At 42.6% G+C, this 26,627-nt stretch overlaps 1 protein-coding gene across 7 annotated transcripts in view; it reads left to right on the forward strand.

Moving 5' to 3' along the window:
* The window catches only part of RAD51B (RAD51 paralog B), a 909,884-nt gene that overhangs the window by 640,890 nt on the left and 242,367 nt on the right, over positions 1–26,627 (forward strand). For 6 of the 7 annotated variants that reach the window (XM_063697920.1, XM_055362180.2, XM_031001916.3 and 3 more), the window contains one exon: positions 4,206–4,284. In XM_063697920.1, coding sequence (XP_063553990.1) covers positions 4,206–4,284 — 79 coding nt within the window. Of the gene's footprint in view, positions 1–4,205; positions 4,285–25,698; positions 25,822–26,627 lie in introns of those variants that run through there. The other variant, XM_055362179.2, reaches the window with a different exon arrangement.

Here is a 26,627-nt window from a genome sequence, read left to right on the forward strand (position 1 = left end):
TCTCACAGCTGACTAATATTGAACTATAGTTAACCAACATTCCATTTTCTGAACGTTGAATCTCATTTTGCCTGTTCCATAATGAATCATTGGTGCTCTGTTCTCAAGGACAAGGCATTTCATTTAGTTCAATAAAATTGCATCCCAAACAATGTGTAGGATTTGTTCCAACATTCTAACCAAATTGAGATTTGTTTTGATATCATGTTTATCTGATCTAATATATGACCTCTTTCTCTAAATTTTTTGTCTTCTGTTACCTTCCCATCAATTCAGCATCTCATCAATGGGTTTAGTTACATGATTCACAAGTCCAAATGTCACCTCTTCAGTGAGATCTCGTGATACTCTATTCAAAATTGATGCCCCCACCTCCAGTCCAATACACTTCCTATATTCTTTATCTGCTCTTTTCATCCATTGCACATATACTCATCGAACATAACATATTTTATTTATTTTGTACTTCTTATCTTTCTTTAGAATGTAAGCTGTATTAAAGGAGCAGTTTTTGTCAGTTCTGTTCCCTGCTGGATTTCATATTTGTTGTATGGGTGTAATTGAATACATCAGCAATCTCCTTCAAGTCAGTAAGACCAAGCTAGAATTCTGTACATTCTACTAGAGGTTTCTGCCCCTCACCAGGTTACTACTGACCTTTTGGTCACTCACAAGTCCACTTAATGGTATTAGCACCCAGCTCAACTTATCTTCACTTTATCCAGAAGGCTATCAAGAGAGTTTGTCACATTTTTTGCTGAAATCAGATATTTTTTGTTGGTGGTAGCCCTCTGATCTATCAGTCTGGAAGTTCTTTTCCAAAGAAAGGAAATGGAATTCATCTGACATAACTTATCACTTCCTTTTTTCTAACTGCACACAGATCATCCTTTTGATGACTCATTATAAATCCTGCTCCAGAAGGACAGTGCATTAATCAGTGACCTGTCCAAACTCTTTGATTTCCGGCAGAGAGGTCCCTCCAGGTGTGAGATCCTTTTTGCTGGGGTTCAGGGCTTGCTCATAGACTGGCTATTAGAAGGTGGAGTTAGCACCACAGAGTTGGAAGGCTTAGGCTCAGATGCCATTCTTGTGTCTCATTGAAATATTACATTCTTTTTTTCTGGGTCTCAGTTTCTGCAGTGCATAAAATAAAAATGGTAATTTTTTAAAAATATAGCATGATACTTTATTTATTGCTATTTACACCCTTTTGGTTTCATGTCTAGTTGCTACATACAGACAACAAAGATCTGAGATTTTTTTATATGTTTAGTTTATTTTTACTGCTATTTGATCTAAAGGATTTACGTTTATCTTATCCATTTCCTTTTTTACCACTCTTTCTGGCACAGCTATAGTTTAGGCCCTTATCATCTCATCACTGAATTATTGGAGTTGCCTCCTAACTGGCCCCACATCTCCCATCTCTTGCTTCTCCATCTTAGACTCTTCAATCAGGCTAATTGCCTAGAACCTGGCTACTCAAAATGTGGTCTATGAACCACAGCATCATCGTCTCTTGGAAGCCTGTTAGAAATGCAGACTCTCTCAGGCTCCACTCAAAACCTAAAGAATCAGAATGTGTAGGTCAACAGGACCCACAGGTGATGCAAACCCACATTAAAATCGAGAACCACTGTTTTTTCTTCTACCATGCCATTCCCCTTCTAAGGGATATCCTTAAAATTCACATTGAACCGGGCTGGGCATGGTGGCTCACGCCTGTAATCCCAGCACTTTGGGAGGCCAGGGCGGGCGGATCACGAGGTCAGGAGATTGAGACCATCCTGGCTAACACAGTGAAACCCCGTCTCCACTAAAAATACAAAAAATTAGCTGGGCGTGGTGGTGGGCGCCTGTAGTCCCAGCTACTCAGGAGGCTGAGGCAGGAGAATGGTGTGAACCCGGGAGGTGGAGCTTGCAGTAAGCCGAGATTGCACCACTGCACTCCAGCCTGGGTGACAGAGCTAGACTCTGTCTCAAAAAAATAATAAATAAATAAATAAATAAATAAATAAATAAATTCACATTGAACCATCTCCGAACTGTCTCAGGCAGAAAGCGATCTACCTTAATTTTCAAATGAGATATTTTTGACATGAAAGTGTAAATGCCCACCTATACTTTCTTCTCATTGGTTCTGAGAATGATGAACTAGTGTATCTAAATAACTTTAGAACATTTGTAAAAATTACTGCAACTCAACTGGAGACTTTCTTCTGGTAGGAGCCAAGTATATTGTTATTTGGTGAGTGAGGGTTAAGGGAACCATATGTGATGGGTTAGTTGGAAATGTTCCTATTATTTATTATGAACTTATTTTGTGTTTGACACAGTGACAGGTATTTTGTATACTTAATTTAATCCTCATAATAATGCCACTTAGGAAGGTGTTTTTATCACCATTTTACAGGTGGGGAAACTGAGACTTAACAAGTTTAGGTTGTCCAGAGTCACAGTTTTGGTTAGAATTCAGGCTGCACTGTAGCATCAAAGATGTCAAAATACAGTGGTTGAGCCAAGTGGCTCTGCCCTGAGAGGACTGGTGACCCCGAGTGGGAGACACTGATGCTCTCTGAAGCCACCCAGCTTCCCTCTCTCATGCTGCCTTGTCATCCCCAGAGTGTTGTCCACACCCATTTGCTTGGATCTGGTTCCTGCCTTGGGAAGAGCGAAAGAGAAAGTGGAGGGCACGCAGTTTTCTTATGAAAACATAATCCAGAATTTCTACCTATCATTTGTACTCACATTCTGCTAGTCAAAGCTTGGTCACATAGCCACACCTACTTGCAAAAGAAGCAGAGAAATGTGGAAACTTGGGGAGTTATTTACTAAAGGGAAGAAGGGGAATGGCTGCTAGAGGAAAATTGTAGGCTCTGCCATAGGCTCCTAGCTGATCAGTGGAAGAGCTAGATTCCAAGCTTATGACTAAAACCTGTGATCTTTTCATCACATTTTTCCACCACTTCTCATAGTTGACAGCAAATATTTGTTGAATTAAGATAGACCAAGATATTATATATAAGCCTTTTGATCATTTGAAATTGTTTCTTCTTTCTCTCTTGCCTCCCTGATTACCTACACGGTTCAGCGTTCAAACTGTCTTTGTTTCTGATAATGTTGTTTTAATGTGTAAAACAGGAAACTGATATTAATCTTCTTCAGTAGAAATACTATAATAAAATAATCTACTAATTATTAGAGGTTCTGTAGAACCATATGAGATGTGATAATGGCTTAATGATACTGATTTTTTTAAATGATCAAATAACCATCTCCTTTAAAATAAGTGTTGTCTTAGGAAAATGCCATTGCTGAAAACATTTTTTGATATTTTGGCTGGTGTATCAGTTAACTCTTGCTGCACGCACTAATGCTTCATGACTCCACTACCAAAATCTCAGAGGCATACAGTGATATTTAACTTGTGTATCTGTGGGTCTCTAGGGGTCAACTCTTTAGCCTGAGCCTTCCTGGCCAGCTCTGTTTCAGGTATCTATTGCCCTTCTTCTGAGATAGCAGACTGGCATGGACATATTTTTCTCTGACGATGGCACAAATGTTAAGAGAACAACTAGAAATACTTGAGGCTTTTTGAGGCCTCGGCTGGGAACTGGCACAACCTATGTCATGCCACCTGGCAAGTCATATGCCCAAACCCACAATCAAGGACCATGGGAAATGCTCTACACCTTAAGTAATAGAAAATGTAGTCACGTAGTAAAGGGTTTGGTGAAGGACCAGGGCCAACAAAGAAACCTTAATTGCTTTGCCTTTCTCAAGTTATTTTGAATATTTGCAGTGATAGTAAATCTTTTAAAGGAAGCTTTGAATTTTTTTAGTAAAACAGCTAAGTTTATAAATAAAATTAGAGAATCAAGCTAGGTTTATTTTTGGGCAGAAAGGTAGCTATTTAAGCATGTGTTATAAAATAATGAGACTTATTTCTAGAAGAATTGATTCAAGAATATGGCATTTGATGACAGAATAGTTGGAATAAGTCTACAGCCTTTTAAGGTGACCACTTTGAAAGGATAACACTCATTTAAACATTGGGTTATAAAATGGTTTTTTTTTTTTTTAAATAAGCCTTGTGACTTACAGTCCTATGTTACCACTTTGTCTCAAAGTGGGAAGGGGAGTGAATAGAGGCCCATCCCTGATCCTTTGACTAACCCTAGAAAAATGTGCTTTATGTGCAGATTCTTATTGCCAAGTCCCCTCTGGCTCCCTTCACCTCATTTGTCTACACCATCAAGGAGGAAGGCCTGGTTCTTCAAGGTAAGATCCTTGGATTAAGCCATTTCTTTAAGCTTATGCTCAGTGCTGCCCATTGCTAGTGGTAATTAGTGCTATGGTTCTGATAGAAGCTAGCTCCAGACAGAATCAAAAACCAAGATGCATTGGCCAGTGATATTTACCCTAATGAGAGCAAGAGAGCGGCAGTTGTGGCAAGAATTTGACAGAGAAGATTGAGGTAGGGCTGAAGGAGACCTACAGAATTTCCTAACAGAATGAGACAATCAAAACATGAGGATCAAACCAAGAAAGCTCGGAATTGCTACCACCCCATCCCTCTTTGCAGATCCTATGGCATGAAGTGGGCAATGATTCTGACACCAGTGTGGAGGTGAGGAGCCAGTGCTGCCCCAGAGCCTTCTTGCTTAACAAGCTAAAGAACCATCTGGGTTGGCAGCCTCTGGGGCACAATGTCATGGCTCCATGAGCCCTACTTCCCTGACTCCTTCTGGTTATCTTGTTTCCTTTTCCTGTCCTGTCCTGACATGGTCTTCCTGCTGGGGACCAGACCTTTAGAACCTGCACCTTGTGACGTGAGCCCAGGACTTAGAAAGAGCTGAGTTCTTGCTTAGGGTAGAGCACCCTGAGGCCACGTCCTGGAACTCACTGATCTACAATAGTGATTCATTCTCAGATGCTAGATACGCCAGTGGTTAGGAAAGGCACCCGATTACAGGTCTTTCCAGAAAACAATTAACATGAAGGGGTAAATTCAAGCATGTTAGAAGAGTCAGCCCACAATGTCAGATGTACAAAACTGCTTTGTGGATGAGGAAGAATCCGCACAGAAGTGCTCAGGATACACATCTGTCCCCTGCTGTGGGGCAGGAGACCCCACCCACAGAGATGCTTAGGTGAATATCTGGCCTGACCCTAGAGGAGCATATTGTCACTGCTGTCCATGGGAGAAGTCCTGCCCTGAAGGATTTATAAGTTAAATATTTTTCCCAGGTTTATGAAACAGGGCAGTCCCTGTAATTTCCCCATGGAGACACAATGCAGTGCAAAGGCCTAGCAGGGAATATGCAGGGCAGGCTGGAGAGTTCATGCTTCTAACTAAGGAACAGGCTGCAGCCTTCCCTTGCCTTCCCCTTCTAAAATGTCTGCTTCTTAATGGACTCACAAAGCAGCATGTTTGTTTGGTGCAGCTGAGCTCCACAGCGGGGACTCTCAGGTCCACGAAATTTGGGGTGAGAACTACGACCTTTGGCTCTTAGCCTTTGACTTATGGTATCCAAGTTCCTTGGTAAATATTTTTTTTTACAATTGCAAATAGTGTTTTCTGACAAAGGAGCAGAGATTTTAAGACCAGATTAAGCAAAGCAAACAGCAGGCCTCTTTGTTACATACTCTCTACGGGTGTATAACTAATAAGCAATCAGAAAGCTGGACTTTTATTTACCCAGTACACAGGGTGGCATTCAGCTCTTCATTTTTAGAGGACTTCTTAAAAGATTAGAAGTATAGTAAGTAGCAAATTTCGTTGAAGATTTCAAGAAATTCTATGGAAGATTACAAGATAATTTCAGAAGGAAAAAAGTTTGTTCTGCTCAGATGACGTGTGTGAAGGGCTTGATGTGATACACACACCCTGATCACTAGGCATTTTGTTAAATAGCATTTCTAAGCCTGGTCAAATTTGGATAACTTTTGGGATAACATTTGTGAGAAGAAGAGTCACTGAGTTGCCTCTCTGATGCTCATTGCTAAGATCATGATTTTAAGAGGGAAGAGAAAGTTATTTAGAGAAAGTAGAGCCTGGAAATACAATGAATTGGTAGAGGTTAAAAAATTGCAAAGAATGACTTTTCGAAAAAGTTGGAAAACAGGGGAGAAAGTGGATCACTAAAGGAGGCTGACCTGGAGCTGTGTCCAGGAAAGAGAAAAATTCAGGAAAATGTCTTATAATTCAAGAACAACAACCAGTGAATAAAATGCTTGGTTAGGAGACCTCAGAACCTCACCTGGTTGCTTTCTAAGTTGTTTTCTCTATCCCACTACCCCAAGCTACACATCCCTCTCTGAGGTTTCCCAGAAGCAGTGGAACACCTCTGCTTTTACCAGCAATGCCCTTGAAAACAAACCTCTTGGCACACTCTGCCTTCTTGCTGTGTGCTCCCAAAGACTTTGGGAAAACAAAAAATGCAGGTCCCCAGAAAATGCAGGCCCCTCATTTACTAGAAAGAACCTTTGGATTTTACCTTCAGCTTTGGTATGATCTTGAGAAAATCTCTGGGCCTTGATTTTGTCAGCTGGAAAATGAAAACATTAACCTTGATTCAAGACTTTGAAAACTGTCGCAACCCATTGGTGGGTCATGAAGTGAAATTGATGAATCACAACCAGCATTTGAAAACAGAGAGAGAAGACAGAAGAAAGAGTGAAGAAAAAATATCAGATTATATCACACATATTATTTCATTTCATAAAATATTTCTTGTGTGATTGTGTGTTTGTGAATGTCCACACACGTTATGAGTTTGTGTGGGGGCCGCAGCATAAAATGTTTTTCTCACGTGGATTGTTGTAACCATCCTGCGGGATCTCTAACAGCCTTGTCACATCAGCTTTGTCCGATCCTCCTAGGAGAGGATGTACTCATCATTCCCTTAGCTCAGCCCAGTTGTACCCTTGAGATCTCCACATACTGCAACATCAAAGCTAATTTTTCCCCCTTCTTACCAGATGACCAAACTAAAAGACACCTGCACGATTCCCCAGGTTTAAAGCAAAGAAACCCTTGGTCCCTGGGTGGAAAACTTGGACAGGTACCATCAGTCAAAGCCAAGTAGCTTTTCTTACATGAGGAGCTGCACTGGCAGGTGAGCCCCGAGTTGGTGTGGAGGTTGGCACCTGGAGCTCTGGGTGGGATGTGCAGCCCATGTCCAGGGACTTAGAGACAGACAGGGCAGCTCCTGTGCTGCCAACTAGAAGGGAGGCCGCCAGCCGCTGTGGCCGACATTCGGTCTTCAATAGAGCCACCTGGATGGTGGAAACAAGCCAACCACACCAGCTACCCGTGGGGGTAGGGAATGATCCCTCAGTGCCTTTTATCCCTTAGCAAGCCCCAAGATGCCTACTGGCCTGCTAGCCCGGAGATTTTATAATACCTGAAGAACTCCTGAGTGCTCAAGCAGAGGGAGGGAATAAAAGGTGAGGGCAGAATTCGATTTACCAGCTCCACAGGCCATTTCCCTCACCGGTTCTCAAGGATTAGGATGCTGAGAACAGTCAGCAACTGGGGGACTTCTACCCTTCCCTCCCCTTTGTTCACTGGGATGGGAAGGACAATAAAGCGGCAGGCTGGAGAGACTGAGGGGCTGGTTAGAGATTTCTCAGGCTGCTTTTTGAAACACTTGAAGGAGCCGGTCCATGCTATTGTTGTAGTAAAATAGAAAGCGGAACTATTCTCCTTTTGCAAAAAAAAAAAAAAAAAAAAGGAAGAAAAAAAGTAAATGAAAGAACCCCCCTCCTCCCAGCATCTTCAGGAGGCCTCAACTCAGGCCATTAACATGGTAATACCATCCTGTTTGCATCTCCTTTGTCTGTGCAGCGTTTGTCTGGGATCCTGGCCTCTGGATGCTGGAAATACTTAGGCCCCAAAGGAGAGGGAGCTCACAGCCACCAGTTTTCTGAGGGTTTGGACTCTGAGATCCCAGGCAGAGAGAGAGTTGAGCCTCTCTGTGCAATGAAGTGGGAAATGTGGGGGTAGGAGGGGATCTCATGAATCCATTTTTCCTTTGGTCCCCATAGTTCACCATGCAAGTCTCAGTGCCCACTAAGTGAAAAAGCTCAGCAGTTTGGCTAGCCTCTTAGAGTGATGCTCAAGTGTGCTGGGGCCTAGTGGAGAGGTAAGAGCAGGAGTTGGTTCTGGGAATCAGCTTTAATGGTGTGTGCCCACAGAAGCACCTGGCAGCAGAAAGGAAAGGGAGTTTACAGTGAGCTCCAGGTTGACCCACGTCTCCTCTGGTCATGTCCTTTGTTCCCTTAGCAAGCCCCAAATGTTGTGCCACCCAGAACACAGCTGGGACTCAAGGCCAAGAATAAAGATTCTGTCACTGAAAGCAGCTGGGCTGTGTTGCTGGCACTGCAGGAGGCCTAGAGGAAAACCCAGGTCCCAGCTCTCCGGGAGCCCTCCTAGTTTTCAGGGGCTCATAGGCACAAACACCTGCGGACTTGGTGAAACAGAACCTAAGGAAGGGGAGGTCCAGGGGAATGAAGGGTTGATCTAGCACAGCCTCCCCGTTACTCCTTTCCTCAGGGATCTGGGGAGGATTTGTAAAAGAAAAGCCAGGTTGTTTGGAACAGGACAGAAGATAGTGGCTTAGTTCCTCAGTAAGACAGAAGTGTGTTTTTTATATCATTTTTGCAAAATCAAAGTCAGGTATGACAGGTTTAATTTGGATCCTGGGGCTGTCGTCTATTAGTGTAGGTTTGAATGAGCGGGAGCTGGGGAGACCAGGGCACCCTGAGACAGGTCCGGAGAATGTGCTGGAGATGAAATTAGTTTCCCATATCTCCAACCACTTGGCATAGGGTGGCAGAAGAAAACAGAAAACAAAGCAACAGCGATCTTTTTTAGAGCTGGAAAGCTATGTGCCTCATCTTTCTTGCTTTGCTTTTGCAATCAAGAACAGTTTGATCACCTTTTGAAATGTATCAGGAAAGGCATTAATCTCTTCTGTTTGTTCCCTTGTCACAAACTTGCGTTAAGTTTTCCCACCCCATTTTTTTAGTCACTGAGCCAGCTGGATGATTTATTGACAAAAATTTCCCCCCAAATACCACCACTTGAGTTCATCAGATTTCAGTTTGAATCAGTAACCTATCAAAATGTTTTATGCTGCTGGACTCAAAGTGACCCAGAAGATTCTCAATTTATTTCCATCCAGGTACAGAGGTGTCTGCATGGTAAATACCACCTCTGCACCTGGCACAGCCTGGCATTCTTGTAGGAGCCTGGGCAAAGAGCCCTGGAACTCAGTGGAGCAAAGAGAGTGAACTCCTCTCCCAGAGGTCATGGAGAAGAAGGCAAAACAGGCCTGTCACATTGTCCCCAGCCTGCCAGGTGCCACTGCAGCCTCGGAAAGTTTGTCTAGGCCAAGGCGCTGTCCTTTGCTGCTTCTGCCTGCCTCTTAGTGTGGGACCTCCCAGGGAGATGAGAAAGGAGAGGAAGGACTCGTATCTGCTCAGTTCTCTTCTCCCCTGTGCACATTCACTTTACATCCCCTCCCTCCATGACATCTTCTCACACAGGCTCTCTGCTTTGTTTACTTTTTTTTTTCTGGCAATCAGCCTTGAAGAGAGATTTTACAATATTTGGAAATATTTTATAATATATGAAAAAAATTTTTAAATACAGAACAGTACAGAAAATCATAAAAGAAAACAGGTGAATCTAACACCCCAAATAAACAAATACTAAAATTTTGTCCCATTTGTTTCAGATTTTTTTTTTTTATTTACAGGAATGAAACTTGACAAACTTTAGGACTCCTTTGTACCTATTCCTGGTCCATTCCCTCCTTATCCCACATTCCTCCACAAAAGTGGAAACTCTCCAGAGTTTGGTCTACATCTTTCCACTCCATTCTTAAAAACTTTTCTACATATATGTGAATCCACACATAGTATAATGATTGATTTTGAGTGCATTCTGAAATTTGCATAAATGATTTCTTGTACACGATTTCACAACTTGCTTTTGTTGCTTAACACTGTTTTTGTAATATAGCCATATGATACACAGGTCACATGATACACAGGCCACGTGATACACAGGTCACATTCTTTCACCTTAGATATCCACATCCATTCAGTGTGTGAATGTACCACATGCTACCCACTCCCCTACTTATGGAAATTTTGATTATTTGTAACAATTTTATTACCTGTGCTTCTTGATGTTTAGGTATGAGAGTTTCACTAGGTATATATAAAAAATGGAATGGCTGGTCAGAGTGTCTACACGTTTCCATTTTTACTATATCTTCCCAAATTGCTCTCCAAAGACTTTTACCAATTTATACTCGTTCTGGAGATAGTAGACCAATTTCTCTGCAGCCTCGTATAATCGTTAAGTTTGTTATCATCTTTCCGTAGGCAGTCTTCTCATGCCTTCTTTAGGGATGCACTGCACTCTAGCCTGAGTGACAGAGCAAAACGCCATCTCTCTCTATCTTAAAAAAATTCTTCATTTCCCTAAAGTTAACTATATAATACTTCCCAGAAAGTGAGCTTTTAATCTCATCCATCACCCTGATTCTCACTTGAGGAAACTGAGTTCCAGAAAGGTAAAGTAATGTTCACTGCCTCAAAATTGGGTTTGTAGCCCTTTCTAAGCCCTCAGCCTGGGCTCCTAAGATTTTAGAAAATCCGAAGTGGGTTTGGGCCCTCTCATCTTCCATCATGGAAGCCCCTGTGGCAACTTACCTCTCAGGCTTCATGAACCTCTGTTGAGATACTTCAGGCCTGTCCTGAAATTTGAATCTGGAAATTCTAAGCTAAAATGGATTGGTCATACTGATACAATAACCCTTCAACGAAGTCCCTGAGTGTAGTTAGATTATAAATTTGGCCAGGTGTAACTATAACCTAAACTAACAGTGGTATACATGATAGAGATGTACTGCTTCCTCATGTGGTGCCGAGGAGGAATGCAGTCCAGAGCTGGTTTGGCAGCTTAGCTCTACATGTCTATCGAAGAGCCCAGGCCATTGACTTTTTGCTCTGTCACACCTAGGATGTTGCCATTACCATGGTCCAGAATGGTTCAGCATCATGCCCTCCATCCCAGTAGCAAGATGTGCATGAGATAGAGAATGGTGGTGGGAGGGAAAGCATCCCCCATCCCTTAAGGACATTAACCAGAAGTTATACACATTATTTCTGTTTATATGATGTTGGCCAGTCTGTAAATATATGATCAGAAAGTCTAAAAATGTAGTCATTAATCTGGGTGGCCATATACCCAGCTAAATTTCGGGATTTCTGTTATCATGAGAAAAGAAAATGAATATTTGGTGACACAGCCCTTTCTGAGGAGCCCAGTTGCAGAGATTAGGTGCAATAGTACAGATGTAAGGGCTGGGCTTGTTGCATAATAGAGTTATACTCTTAAAATGCAGCATAAATATTGTATGTATTGAAAAGTGCCATCAGGACCCTCTTTGGTTCCAGACTCTAAAGTAGAAGAGAAAGGGTATCACTTCACCAAGGATCAGCACCCAAAAATCTTGTTCTGCCCACCCAAAACAGAATCTCCTTCAGGAAGGAACTATAGTATGTGTTTTGCTTTTATGCAGTATCCAAGAAAGAAACTTCAATGAGAGCTACTATTGCTTATAGCAGAAGGCAGGGCATGAACTTGGGTCCAAAGTGATAGACCAAACACTTTTTTTTTTTCCAAAATGTTTTTTCCTGTCTCTACTTTTTAAAAAAAAATGAAACAAAATATCAGCTGGAATAACATTATTGAGAAAAACTTTATTCCAAGGCCTGGACTATAGTTAGACTGGATTTACATTTCTCTTTTAGAACCTGGAAGCCACTTGGCTATCTTTGCAGAGTTAACAATTTGCATTTGCAAAAATGGCCAGGTAACAGTACCAAAATATGTTAAATCAATTCAGGTTGTTGATTTTCTTTGAAAGTCTCTTCCAAAGAACTTCATGTTCTTTCTGGAATATGATTTAAGCTGCATTTCAGTGAGTTCAGTTCAGCAAATATTTGTTGAGCATCTATTGTTCACAAAGCATGGTGCTCAGGGGTCAAGGGATATAAGGCTGAAAAAAAAAAAAAGGTCCCTTCCTTTTAGTAGCCCAGAATCTAGTTAGGAGAGATGTAGTTAAATAAGTTTAATCAAAAGCCAACTGTGATACCTATTACCAAGGTTCAAACAGTGGAATATAGAAGGATAAAGGGAATAGACTTATTCCAAGTAGGATGACTGAGGTAGGTTCTTGAGAGTATGTGGGACTTGGACTGGATTTCAGCTTGTGAATACTGACAAAAACCGCATTCCATTGTCTCTTGACAGAAGCCAATTTCTTTTGCTATTTGAGGATAGATTCAGGGACACTGGGGAATGCTGATTAGTTCCATCACTAATGCTGATTAGTAGTGAATGTTGAGTCATGCTGACTAATGTGTTCTAAATGGATTGACTCAACAATAAAGGGAACGTTGAGAGTCAAGAGTTCAGATCCTGAATTTCACCGATGAAGTGTAAATCATTTCGCCACTTAGTGCTTAATTTTTTTGTCAATTAAAATGTGCTCGTGGGTGAGAATCCAGTAAGTCATCTTGACCCATGAGGGCTTTACAAACTTCAAGGATAACAGACAGCTTAACAGCAACTACCAGGACAGGCTTATGCAACCTCAGGTTATTCATAGCGCACACAGAGTCAGAACACCCATCACATGCTGCTCGCCAGCCATGCGAAACTTCTGTTTCCTCACACATGCCATGAGAACTGACAAACAGTGCACTGAACTCACAAAACCCGACAAATAGAGGAGCTTTTGAAAAATCTTCCTATCTACCTACTGGGGTGTCTGTGTCTTTCTACAACAAATGTCGCCACAGAACTAAGGGCTTGCATTGCAGACACAGCTCTTTCTCTCTTTTGACATCTCCCCAGCTAGACTGCTTGAGAACCTGGCCTTCTATGTCCAGATGTTTACTGAATTCTGAAGGCCTCCCAGAGAGCCCAGGTTCTTTTGTTGCTCTCCAAATCATTTCCCACAGAGGCTGACCGATGTCCTGAAGGAGCCCTTCAATAGGGAGGATAAATGAAGGCAGATGAAGACATGACCCCCTGAGGCTTGCCCACATCCACTGGAACAAAGGGTGTGAGGCACAACCTTGTAAGGAGTGTTTTGGTCAGCCGCGTCCCTATGCGAGGCCAAGTCTCCCCCACAGGGCTGCTTTCAATGGCTACCATCATAGTGGAAGTATTGGGCATTTGTTAAGGACTGTGGTGTGCTAGGTAGAGCACAAAACATCTAAATCATGGTCCCCTGCCTTTGTGAGGGCTTCCTGGCTACAGACGGCAGCTGGCTTTCTCAGGGGAAACTTGGGGGTCATAGAGAAAGCTGAAGAGGGGTGCTTGCTTCTGTGGATGACCTCTTCCCACCCAGTGCAGCGACACTCCCCTTTTGTCTATAGCTATCCTTAGTCAAGCCAGGGCTGCAGGACCCTAACCCACACTTCTGCTGTGTTTCTGGATCTCTGGTTTGCAAGGCCAGTGGCTCTGTGGGCAATAGGTATGAAAGAGGACTGCTGTTGGAGGAAAGTTCCATTTAGGTTGCTGGTGGGAAGTTAGTGCATTTCATAACAATTTTTTTTTTTCAAACTTTCTCTTTTTTTTTTTTTCCTTTAGGCCAACAGAGGCCATAGGGATACTGTGACCTTTGTCTAGAGTTGATGGGGGTGTGATTTGTGAAATAAAACAGGACCGTACTGCTTGGAAGAAGGAAACGGAAGCTGACATAATGGGGATTAATTAGTTGATTGCTGTCGAGATGGTAACAGATTTGCTCCTAAACCATTGAGCTAGCGATTTCAGACCTAGCAGGGAAGGTGAAGATGAAGAAGCCTTTGTTCAGGTCTCTAGATGTGTAGGGCTGAGGGCTTTGCCGCCATGGGATGTCAACAGCCATAATAATAATTTGCACTTATATAGCACCTTTCAACCAGGCACCTCAAAGCGGTTTAACCACATTAATTAATTAAAGCCCACAATCCCCCTGGGGAGAGGAGGAGGATGACTAACAAGATTTGTAATTACAGGAGGGAACATTTCCGAATAAAGTATTGTCTACCAAATAAAAAGAGTAGGTGTAAAGGAATTGGGGTCTCCAAATAGTAACCGATTCAGAAATGAAATCATGGAATGATGTGGGAGGCTGGGGGCGGGCATGGGCAAGGGGGTCGACTCTGTGTCAGAGGGAGGTCGATGGGCTCAGAATTCACTGACAGGTTCAGATCCAGCCGAGAAGTGGAGCATGTATGGTATTAGTGGCATTTGAAGGTCATTAGTGGCATAACTATTGTAGTGTAAATTCAAGTTTCATTGGTATATTGTGTATAGCCCTGCAGAACAAAGACTGAGACTCATGCAGTATTTAATAAAGGATGAAATGATTTCTTTAGATTTAAAGCCCAAAGCTGGGCCAGTCAATTAGCAAATAAATCAATTGGTGACCCGTAGGATAATTTAGTCGTTTCCAGTAGAACACCCAGCCTACACACTCCTACTGCCATGAGGCTCTGATTGAAGCATCAGACTGGGTTCAGGGCAAGGTCTGGGGGCTTTAGCCCCTTCAAAGCCAGGCATTAAATCTTTCCAGCCTTTGGCCTTGTGACCTATCTTACCCAGGTTGTTAGTGACCTCAAGCTGTCCTCTGTAGAATCACTTTGTACCTGCTCCTCCATCAGAGATTTTTAGTGCATTGAGGGCTAGAATCAAGTCTCATCCTATTTCATGTCTCCTATGAGTGCCCAACAGAGTGCTGTGCACCAAGTAGGTACAGATTGATGAAGATTGATGAAGAAAGACTGAGTCCTTTAACGACTCAGTATTTGTTGAGCGCATACCAAGTGCTCAGGTAAAGCTTGAAAACAAAGCTCAGTGTGTGCCTGCCCTCCAAAAATGTACTCCAAGGAATGGGAAAAGACTTACAAACTATTAACTATAATATAAAGCACAATCACATCCAAGCCTCGGGCAGCAAGGGCAATAGGAAGAGCATCTTATTCAGCTGGAGTCAATCAGGGAAGGTATTGGTGTGCTGTGCATCGGAAGGCAAGAAGGATTTGGGTAGACCTGGAAGAGGCAGAGCAGGAAGATGTCCCAGGCTGTGATCATGTGTCTCTCTCTGAGTGAGGTACATTTTGAGAACTTGGGATGTTCAATAGAATGTTGGTGAAAACCAAGGTGAGTTTTCGTATTTAATCAGGAAATGTACATTTCCTATGGATTCTTATGACATGAATTGGTTAATTTCAAACATCAAGGGACTATTTGAGTAGTTGGAGGTGGGGTTCAAGATACACTACTCCAAAATCCAGCACCTTGGCCTTGAAAAAACAGCAGAGGCAGGAAGGCCGTTGTCACCTTCCCCTCACCCCTCCTCTCCTGAAGCAGGTTGTAAAATGTTCATTCCTGAAGTGTTCACTCTCTACCCAGAGGAAAGGAATGTCCTTATCTCTGAAGACGCAGGGACAGAGAAGAATCTGAACAAACAGGCCTTGCTAAATTTCCCCCAGTTTATTCCCATTAGATCATACTCTTTAGTCCTCCAATCATACTTCTGCCTGACTGTCTACTCTTCATCAAACTTAAGCATAAAAATACACAGATTTCCCTGGTTTGAGGGTGGTCTTATTCTTCTTTTTTTTTTTTTTTTTTTTGGCCAGAGTCTCACTCTGTCTCCCAGTCTGGAGTACAGCAGTGCAATCACAGCTCACTGCAGCCTCAACCTCCCAGGCTCAAGCAATACTCCACCCTCAGCCTCCGAAGTAGCTGGGACCACAGATGGGCATCACCACACCTGGCTAATTTTTTATTTTTTGTAGAGACAGAGTCTCTACTGTGTTGCCCAGGCTGGTCTTGAACTCCTGGGCTCAAGTGATCCTCCAGGCTTAAGCCACCTTCCCAGCTCAGCCTCCTAAAGTTCTGGGATTACAGGCATGAGCCACCGCGCCCAACCAGGTCTTCATTTCTAAAGGTTCTCATGTCACATAAAACTTACGTTAAATAAATTTTTATGCTTTTCTCTTGTAAATCTTGTTGTTGTTGTTGCTATTATTGTTGTTTGAGATGGAGTGTTGCTCTGTCACCCAGGTTGGAGTGCAGTGGCATGATCTTGGCCCACTGCAACCCCTGCCTCCCGGGTTCAAGCAATTCTCCTGCCTCAGCCTCCCATGTAGCCAGGATTACAGGCATGTGCCACCATGCCCAGTTAACTTTTGTACTTTTTTTTAGTAGAGATGGAGTTTCACCATGTTGGCCAGGCTGGTCTCGAACTCCTGTCCTCAGGAGATCTGCCCTCGTCGGCCTCCCAAAGTGCTGGGATTACAGGTGTGAGCCCAGCCTTCTCTTGTAAATCTGTCTTTTGTTATGGGGGCCTTGGCCATGAACCTTGCAATGGGTTCATGCAAGATATTACTTTTTCTCCCCTACAGTTTCTGGTGCCCAATATGGGGTGACTGAGACACCCCACTCATTCTGGATCTTGCAGATGAGATCCTAAGGCAACTGACAAAAAGCTGGAAAAATTAGAATTCTTGTCAAAGTCAGCTCTCCCAGATCTCTGTCTGTAGTGCTTGGTCAAGAGAGACATTAGAAATTTCTCCTTGCCCCTTCCTTCCCAAATTCAGATTAGCAGGAAAAAAAAAAAAAAATGTCTATATGGTGACTCTGACTAAATCTGGCTTTAAGGTACTCATTTGTTACTGATCCTTTCCCTCCCAGGGACTGCTGTCTCTTTCCTTGTTTGTCTCAATTTCTGTCCTGATAACTTGGTTTGATTTTCTCCCTGTTGGGGCATACAAGCTGTCTTGAGTTCCCCAACCAACTTCAGGGGAGGGAACTCAAGAATACGGCTGGACAGAAATGTGGGTTGCACCCTATTTCCAGCTATCCTACCAAGTATTGCCAGCTCTTGGGGGGTTTATTTGTATATTTCTTTTGACTCTCTTTGGGGATAGTTCTGGATTTGGGAGGGCTGCACTCTCTTTTGAGAACCCCTTCTTAGTCCATGGTGAAGTCATAAAAGGCTCTTTGGTTTTGGTTGAGTCACTTAGTAGGTACTTTCAGTTTAAAACAAGAAAAAGGTAAATGTATATGTTTTTCTCTTGTTAATCTGTGTTTTCTTATAGTGCTCTCAGCCACGAACCTTGAGATAGGTGAGAAAAATATATTACTTTTCCTCCCTTACATTGAGCAAGATGCTGTCTGTTCTCTGCAACTCCTAATTGTTCTCTCTTCATCTCCATTGTCTGCCAAGAAAAAAAAATGCTACATTGTTCACACATTAAAATGGATCACTCAAAAGTGTCTGAAAAAAGCAAGAGGAAGACATATCCTAATCCCAAATATCAAAAATTAAGTGGCTCCTCCTTGAAACTACCTTTTTGACCCCAAGAAACAATAAGAAAGTGCCCTATACCCAGTGTTTGACAAACCAATACAGTACTCTCCTGCCCAAGGCCCTCCAGGCCTTCACCACAAACCATGCTGCAGGGACAGGACGTAAGCATTGCCTCTGATATGGAGCACTTGCTGCGTGTCTGACACACACTTTACATACACAATCTTCTCTAATGCTTCTAGTAATCTTACAGGTAGAATTTTGTATTATTCCTTCTCTACAGATGAGGAACTGAAGCAGGAGAGGTTCAGTTTGTCACCAGAAAGGATGAAATGTGGATTTGAACTCAGGCAGTTCTACTCTCTTTTGTCTTTCATCCCTTGCCCTGTAATATTTCTGTTCACAACTCTTATTCATCCTCAGTTCACTAAAGTACTCAGCATAATACTACACACACAATAGTAAAGAACTCAGTGAATATTTTCTAAATAAAATAATCACCAGGAACAATGCTAATAGTTTGATCTTCTACTCTGAGCAGTGATGCTCAGAATATAGTAGAGGTTCCATCACTGCCTTCTCCTGTCACCATTTTTAAGGAGCAGAAGACATGCACAGGGAAGTTGCCCCAGGAAATGTTCACAAGAAAGAAGGACACAGGTAGTATTCTTCCCCGTAAGCTGATAATCTGCCAAGCTGGTACCACCCATGAGATGCTAGTGTGGCATTTTGTATCATTAATTACTTTTACTGAAAGTAATTAATGATGCAATTCAGAGATATTTTAGGGGTGTGTGTGTGTGTGTATCAAAGTTCAACTTTGTCTCCCTAATCCTGCTAGCCTTCTGGCCATTCTACTAAGGTATTGCAGTCCTGGTGAAGATTCAGAAATGTGTGGTCCCCGTCAGCCTACAGGGTGAACATTTTGGATTGACCCAGAGAGCCTTGAACTCTGTGCATAATGTCTTTTAGGTTGTGTGTTGTGAACAAAGCAAAATGACTGCTCAGAGACAGGGTTGTAAAAGTTTGTCCAGCAAAACCAGGATTGCCAAATGAGAATTCTGGAAAGGGAGGATAAGGATTAGGTAATGGGAGAAAAGTGAGTGAAGGCAAGGAGAAGTGCAAAATATCTGATTCTAGCCTAAAAACTGGTCTTGGAACCATTTGGAAGGGTCATTTTTTCCAAGTTTTATTTTCAATATCATCACCATCACTTTTATCCTGTGGCTGTGAAAGGACTTTCTTCATTCCACTCCAGAATTCAAAGAGGCTTCTTTTGCACAAATGGAGGGAAGGCACTCATCACACTTCTCAGCCAAACATCCTAAGTGTGAGAGAAAACACACTGTCTACTTCTGAATTTCGGTGAGGGCAGGGTTCAGATGGAACACATATTTTCCAAAACTCCAAATAGATCTGGGAGGAGAGGAAACCAATAAATCACTAGACATAAGTCAGGACACGTTTGGTTTTGTTCCCTATCAAACAGTCCCCCCAAATCTCAGTGACTTGCAAAATCCACGCATGTCTGAGACTCTCCAGACAAGTTCTCCATGTGTGACTCAATATTGCACTTCAACATGCACTGCCACAGTTGCCACAGTAGGGGAAGGGAAAGGTGGATGGGGGAGAGAGAGAAGAAAGTAAGAAAGAAAGAGAGAGAGATTGAGCACTGATAATTAAGTCCTTCCCTCAAAAAATGATATACATTCCTTCTACTCTCCTGGCCATGCAGCCATGCAGCCATGCAGCCACTCCTACCTTCCAGGAGGCAGGAAGGTACCACTTCCTCCATGTTCTGAAGGAAAGGGGAACTGGATATTGGTGAACACCTGTAATGTTTGGCATGCACAGCTATACCCAGTGGGCTTGCAAATGTTTCCTTCTTCCATATTCACGCTTGTATATACCTTTCCCTCAGATTACCTGGCATACATCAAAGATTTATGGGGTAGTGTTAAGGAAGACCAAACAGTTTTGCAGCCTATTTTAGTCCACAGGTGACCTTTTGAAATAGAGGGGTAGCCAGGAAAGACCAGTTAACTCTGGGTACTTTTCCTCTAGAGCTTTCAGACACAGGTAACTCTGGGAAGGGATAGTGGGTTCAAGGGAGCCATGTCCTGATTTCAGTGACACATTCAAGATAGAACAACTAGTTTGAGTGACCCCAGACCATCATGCCTTGTGTGAAAAGACTTTTGGAAATGTGCCCTTCCATTTCCATTCTGCTGCTTGTTACCAGACATGATGCACGTTCCTTCAAAGCCCTGTGACTTTTCCAGAAAGCAGCTCTCCCTGCAAGAGAGAGAAACTTTCCCTTATTATTCTTTCAGTAATGAATTCCTGCTCTGAATGGGCTGCCTCCATGTGTTTTCAGTCAAGTGCTGATGGCAGCCTTGCCTGGGGGCATTTCCAAAGCTGAGGACATAAGAGGTGAAGGAGGTCTCATATTGACAAGAGCTGCTTTTGGTTTTCCTTCCAGTTTAGCCCTCCTGAGCCTTGAAATGGGAGATAACAAATGATTCATCAGTTCTTGTTGGTGAACCAACATGACCACCACACCTCTTTGCTCCTTTCAACCAATGAAAAAATCATGTTTTAAAGCTTTCCTCAGAGAGATTTGTGGACCTGGATTTTGGTGACTTAACAGGGATTTAACTTTCTCAGACCAAACCAGTATTTTGTAGATGCCAAGACTTCCTTTCTTCAGGTCTCAAACATAGACTTCGCATACCCTGAGGTGATAAGAACAAAGGAGAAATTAGGTCACCCTATTTCCTGCCTAAAACCTAATCTCAAGTACACAAGCTGCTTCCAAGTAAGCTGTGGTGGTAGGCCATGTTTGCTGAGAGCCAGCCCACTCACTCTCCCTAAAGCGAATGTCTTCAGACAATAATTCAGCTTTCAACCTACCTACATGAAACTTGTACAAACTTTTAGTTACAGTTGGGCTATTTTCTTTTTTTCTTTTTCTTTTCTTTTCTTTTCTTTTTTTTTTTTTTTTTTTTGAGACAGAGTTTTGCTCTGTCGCCCAGGCTGGAGTACAGTGGCGCGATCTCAGCTCACTGCAACCTCCGCCTCCCGGGTTCACGCTATTCTCCTGCCTCAGCCTCCCGAGTAGCTGGGACTACAGGCGCCCGCCACCACGCCCGGCTAATTTTTTGTATTTTTAGTAGAGACGGAGTTTCACTGTGTTAGCCAGGACGGTCTTGATCTCCTGACCTCGTGATCCACCCGCCTTGGCCTCCCAAAGTGCTAGGATTACAGGCGTGAGCCACCGCGCCTGGCCCAGTTGGGCTATTTTCATTGGGAAGAGGAGTCTCAATTATCTCCGGTAAAAGGGGACACATACTGTTAAGGATATAGGTGGTGCAGAATTGGAAAGCCTTCTGGAGGGGAGGCAGCCCTGGGAATTCATTATCCTGGGGTCTCTGCTTTTCTTTACATGTCTGCCCAGGGCTACTCTCACTCTCCCAGCAGATTTTGTCCTGCGTATAGTTTATTTACTCAAAACTTCAGTTTGCACATGGCTCACCCTGTGTTTCTCTCTTAGCCTTTCAACTTCAGTTCCCATTGGCTTTTTTCCTTGGTTAAAATTCTGAAGAGAGAATCTGATTAGCTCGGACTTATCTTAGTGTTTTGTCTCAGACAACATCATTGGTCACTAGCTAACCAAAGCCTTGTTGGCTAAGGAAGTCGCTGAAAACATGGCTGCCCAAGCAGCAGGAGGTGTGGGAAGGCCAGCTTTTCCTAGAGGGGCTGTGAGAGGGCAAGACAGTGATGAACTCCAGGGCATGCTTTACACCCTCTAACTGGACTACTGCAAGCATACTCATTCCCTCTTGCTTCTTGCTCATAACTGTAGACCTGGTCCCCTTACACCCTCACAGCCTAGGCATCTCCTTTCACTGCCCACCTCCAGCCCCTGACTCCAGGATCTTACTTCTCACCCTGTTAAAGTGCGCAGTCACAGAGGTATAGGACTACTGAGTGGGAAGGAAGAGCTGTTGAGATTTATTTAAGAATATACAGAAGATTGGGGAAGGTGTGTAATGAAAAGAGGAATGAAAATAAAATCCCTCTCTCAGCTAAAGAAAATTGTGTTCCCACCATGGGACCCAGCTACCTTTCCTCCTTCCACCAGTCTTTGGAGTTACTTCCTTTTCCCAAAAAAACAGACATCAGCAGAAGCAAGAGGAGCTTCTATTGAGGAACCCTGACCAAGCAAGGGGGAAGATATTCTCTCTCCATTAACCCCCAAGGTCTTCTCTGTCCCCTGCAAGGATCCCTTGTCCCTATCCCTGATCCTTGCCTTTCTCCAGCCCTCACCCTCAGGTCTTGTAAAGTACAGATTCTTGACTAAGAAGTCCCAAATAACTTTCAAACTAAGATTTTAAAACACAAGTGAATGACTCGGTTTGGATCAAGTTTTTGCCAATTGTGTTCTTAGTGCCCAAAGCTCTTTATTGGAAGTTATTCACAAATCTTCATGATGGTTTTTGGACGACTAGTCATGTGTGGTGTTGCCCTATTTCAAATGAGTCAGAGAAATTGTGCTTTATATGAATTCATGCATCAACCAGAGGATTAGGGGGAAAACTGAATTGTGATAGTATGCTTTACCATTTATTCATTAGATACTATTACTTTTGTACCTCATCAGATGGCTAAAAGCCAAACCCAAACCAAATGCATTCAAATTTCAGTCTGCCCATATTATTTTTAGTGGACGTGAGTCTAGGAGTGAAGGAGAGGCTAGTCTAAATGTCTGTGTTTCCTTGCCCTTTCTTGAACTCCGAGTATGTCAAAGGTGATTAAATCATCGGTCAAACTTTGTCCTGTGACTGACACTTTTATCTAGTGACTAGAATTGCAACATTTCCCTAGGAGCCTATGATAGTTTTTCCAAACCTGCTACCGTGGGGTTCTAGTCAGTTCCTCCGGAGCACCTCCAGATCCCTGCCCATTCTATTTAGAATCGGAGGTTTAAGTCTATTGCCACTGGCTGTCCTCTGGGGCCCAGAAACCTATATGGGGTTTGTCCAGCCTCTCATCCCAACACCATCGTCCAAACCCCACAGTCATTACCAATCTAACAGCTTGAAAGTTGATACAAAGATGAGGCAGAAGCCAGTTTGGCTTTCTCCCAGTTCTCTGTGCCCCTCCGGAGTTAATCAACAACCACCTATCTTTGTGTCAATAACATAAGCCTCTCTAACTAGAACACCTGGTGAAAAGCCGGAGGAAAGCTTAAAATGAAGCAAATTTTGTAGTGATTATTCTGACCCTCACTGTTTAAGCTGGACTCAGGATCTCCAGACAAAAACTGCTTGTTAAACCCAACCAACTAGCTGGATGAACCTTAAGCCACCTTGGGTTTTGCTGATATTTTTCATGCCCACATCTCAACTCCAAAGTCTGTAAACTTTAAGCATCAACTCCCCATTTCAAGCACACAGGGTTTAGTGAGATGGCCTGAGTTCATCTCGCTGGTAGAATTCTTTAGTGGCATCTCCTCATCCCTTTCCCACCCTCAAAGCCCATCCTGATGGTGCGGTCACACCACTGGAGAAACCATAGACCTTCTTAACTGGGATTACCAACACCTTCTCTTAGTACGTATTCACATGGCCTTGGATGTTAGGTGACTGCCTGTTCAGAGAAAGTGGGGAGGGTGAAAGGGAGTGAAAAGGCAGAGGGCACATGGACAACAGTTCCTTGCTGTATTCGTCTGCTCAGGCTGCATAAAAGAATACCACAAACTGCATGGCTTAAAGATCAGAAATGTATTTTCTCACAGCTCTGGAGACTGGAAATCCGCAATCCAGGCTCCAGCAGGTTTGGTTTCTCCGGAGGCCTCTCCCCTTGGCTTGCAGGTGGACATCATCTCTCTGTGTTCTCACATGGCTTGTTCTCTGTGTGTGAGCTCCTAGTGTCTCATTCACTTCTTATAAAGACACTAGTTCTATTGGATTAGAACTGTATCTTCTTGCTTTTTATTTTCTGTGTGTCCATTGTATATTTTTTGGTTTGAGGTCACCATGAGGCTAGGACCTCATATTTATGACCTTGTTTAACCTTAATTACATCCTTTTGTTTTATTTTCGGTTGCTGATCATGATGTACAATTCATTACTTTTTTTTTTTTTTTTTTTTTTGAGTTAAGTCTCACTCTGTTGCCCAGGCTGGGGTGCAGTGGCACAATCTTGACTCACTGCAGTCTCCACCTCCCAGGTTCAAGCAATTCTCCTGCCTCAGCCTCCCGAGTAGCTGGGACTACAAGCATGTGCCACCACACCTGGTTAATTTTTGTATTTTTAGTAAAGATGGGGTTTTGCAATGTTAGCCAGGCTGGTCTTGAACTCCTGACCAGAGGTAATCTGCCTGACTGGGCCTCTCAAAGTGTTGGATTACAGGTGTGAGCCACCACGCCTGCTCATTAATTACCTTCTTTTAAAGGCCGTATCTCCAAATACAATCTCACTGGAGGTTAGCACTTCACATATGAATTTTGAGGGGACACCGCTCAGTTCATAACACCTACCATAACTGTTTTCCTCACAGAACATCCCTTATCCTCTGATATTGCCCTTCTTATCTGATTGGGAAAAAAGTAGATGCTGGCCAAGAAATGCAAGTATGACTATGCAGTTTGAGAATTGCTAAGCTAGGTGGGGAGGGTGCATGAGACAGGAAGAATGAAAACGTGGGTGGATGGATACATGAATGGATGTTTATTACATGGAAAGACGAATGAATAAATGGCTTTGGCAGTGTGTTGATGGCACCAGGACAGAAATTACATTCTGTTTCTTTAGGGTTTGTCTTTTTTTTTTTTTTTTTTTCAATAATACAGGGCTTACAAACTCAAATGTCCATGCCAGACAGGTAAAAAGAGTTGCAAAAAGAGGCCAGGTGCAATAATAGGCAGTTGTAGGGACTGACAGATTAGAGAGAGCCTACCGTATATAAAGGGGCAGCAGTTACTGACAAAGACTCTCATTCTGACCAAACTTGAGTCAGGCTCCTCTGAGTCCTCTTTCTGACTAGGCCCCAACCTTGGGCTCTGTCCTTGGCTTGCTTAGTCCAGTTTTAGCAAGAATCCTGCTAAGTCAATTGAGTGAAAATTCCCCACCCTTTGTATTTGATCACCCTCAGTACCTAATCAAATTCCTCAGCCCCCACCCTTAATATCCTATCACCCTTGCCTGCCTTCAGTAAGAATCCTGCCATGTCAGTTTAGCCGGAATACCCCTAGCCTTGGTGTTTCTTCTTAGTAATTTTTCATCCACTGACATCCACCCTGCTCTTTGGCTACACATTACCACTTTTCCTTGTTGTATTCGGAGTTTAGCCCATCTCACTCCACGGCTGCAAAACCCCATTGCAGTGTTCCTTCTTGAATAATGTCTTACTTAAAGTCTTTAACAACTGTCATGAAAAATTTCTCTTTCACAGTCTCAGCTCTAGCCAATTGTTATCTTGTGGGATGCTGGCCTCATGTTGCCAGAACGTCGGATTTTACAAGGGAAGCCAGAAATCTGGGTTTTCAGATAAATTTTTTCACTATTTTTATTTTATTTATTTATTTTTTGAGATGGAGTTTCGCTCTTGTTGCCCAAGGCGGAGTGCAATGGCACAATCTCTTCTCACCACAACCTCCACCTCCCAGGTTCAAGCGATTCTCCTGCCTCAGCCTCCCAAGTAGCTGGGATTACAGGCACACGCCACCACGCCCGGCTAACTTTTTTTTTTTTTATTAAATTTTTCTTTAAATCTTGAAATTCAAAAATTATAAAATATTGTATAAGCCAAATGAATGCTTTTGTAGTCCGAATGCACCCTGGAGGCTGCCAGATTTCGACTCTTGGGATGCTAGAAAGGCATCTGTAATGTTATCACATGAAGATATAGATGCTTGTGAGTTTAGGCTCATGAGTAGACTGCCTGGGTTCATACTGCAATCCACCACTTACTAGCTTTGTGATCTCAGGCAATTATGCATATAATTCTTAGAGTTATTGTAAGGTTAAAATTATTTAATGCATGTAAGTACCTAGAACAATGCCTGCTGCCTAGTAAGAAAGCAGTAACTGTGAGCTGGTATTATTAGCTAGTATCATGAAATCTCTTGGTTTCCAATAATACCATTTCTGTAAAATGGGGGAAACCCACTTGCCTTTTTTACCCCCTAAAGGCTTGTTGTGCAAGTAAAAGAACAACTGTGAAAGAGCTTGAAAAAGTGGACACATTGCTAAGAAATACACCAGGCATTTCTATGTTCCTATTCCCACAGATGAGGCACAGCCTTTCCCAGTGCAGGGCTGGGACTCTGTAGGAAGAGGAAAATAGCAGTAACTAGAACCGGTCCTTTTTTCTTCTCAGGGTCATTTGCTGTTTTGTTGTTCTTAGAATTTGGTGAGTTTTTCTTTTTCTTTCTTTTTTCATTATGAAAAATTTCAACATTCAGAAAAGTAAAGAAAATAATATAATGAACAACCAAATGCCCTTATCTAGATTTCCTAATTATTACACTTGGCAGATGTGCTTCACTTGGTGAGTTTTCCTGGCAGATATATGTGAATGGAACATACAGAGATGTGGTAGAGAAGTGGGGAGAATTGCAGAATAAAGACAGACTGGGAAGCTGAGAGCCGTAACTCCGCAGCCTCTACTTATTTTTTAAACTTGTAAGATCCAATCAAGTGTGGATGGTTGCCTTTTGGATAGGACCCTGGAGAAGGGACTTCTGTGCAGAATGGTTTGTTATGGAGAATACATTGTTAGCACCTTAAAGAAAGTAATATAAATGGGATAACAGAAATGATTTTATTATTTATGTGATTTTAATTTATTTTTAAAGTATCAATTTTTTTGCAAAGAGAATATATTCATGTATTGCTTATGTCATTGAAAATTAAAAATTTCTAGAGAGACTTTCAATGTGGAAATGTCTCTGCCATGAAGAACTCAGGGGTTGAAACTTGTGGATCTGAGAGAAGTCTGATAAAATCAGTGATTTAAAAAATGTTGGTTACTAAAATTGAAAGGTTTTAAAGGCAGAAACACTCCTATTCAAAGAAAGTATATGCTAATTATAAGTGATTCGTTTCTGGTAGATTATTTGAAAAGATTCTCTGAGACATATTGCCCCATTTCTCAACATCAACTATTAATGCATTTAAATGCTAACTCTTCTCTCTGGAAAGGATGTCTTAACAACAT

The sequence above is a fragment of the Gorilla gorilla genome, chromosome 15 (genome assembly GCF_029281585.2).
Source record: "Gorilla gorilla gorilla isolate KB3781 chromosome 15, NHGRI_mGorGor1-v2.1_pri, whole genome shotgun sequence".
NCBI classification, from domain to species: Eukaryota; Metazoa; Chordata; class Mammalia; order Primates; family Hominidae; genus Gorilla; species Gorilla gorilla.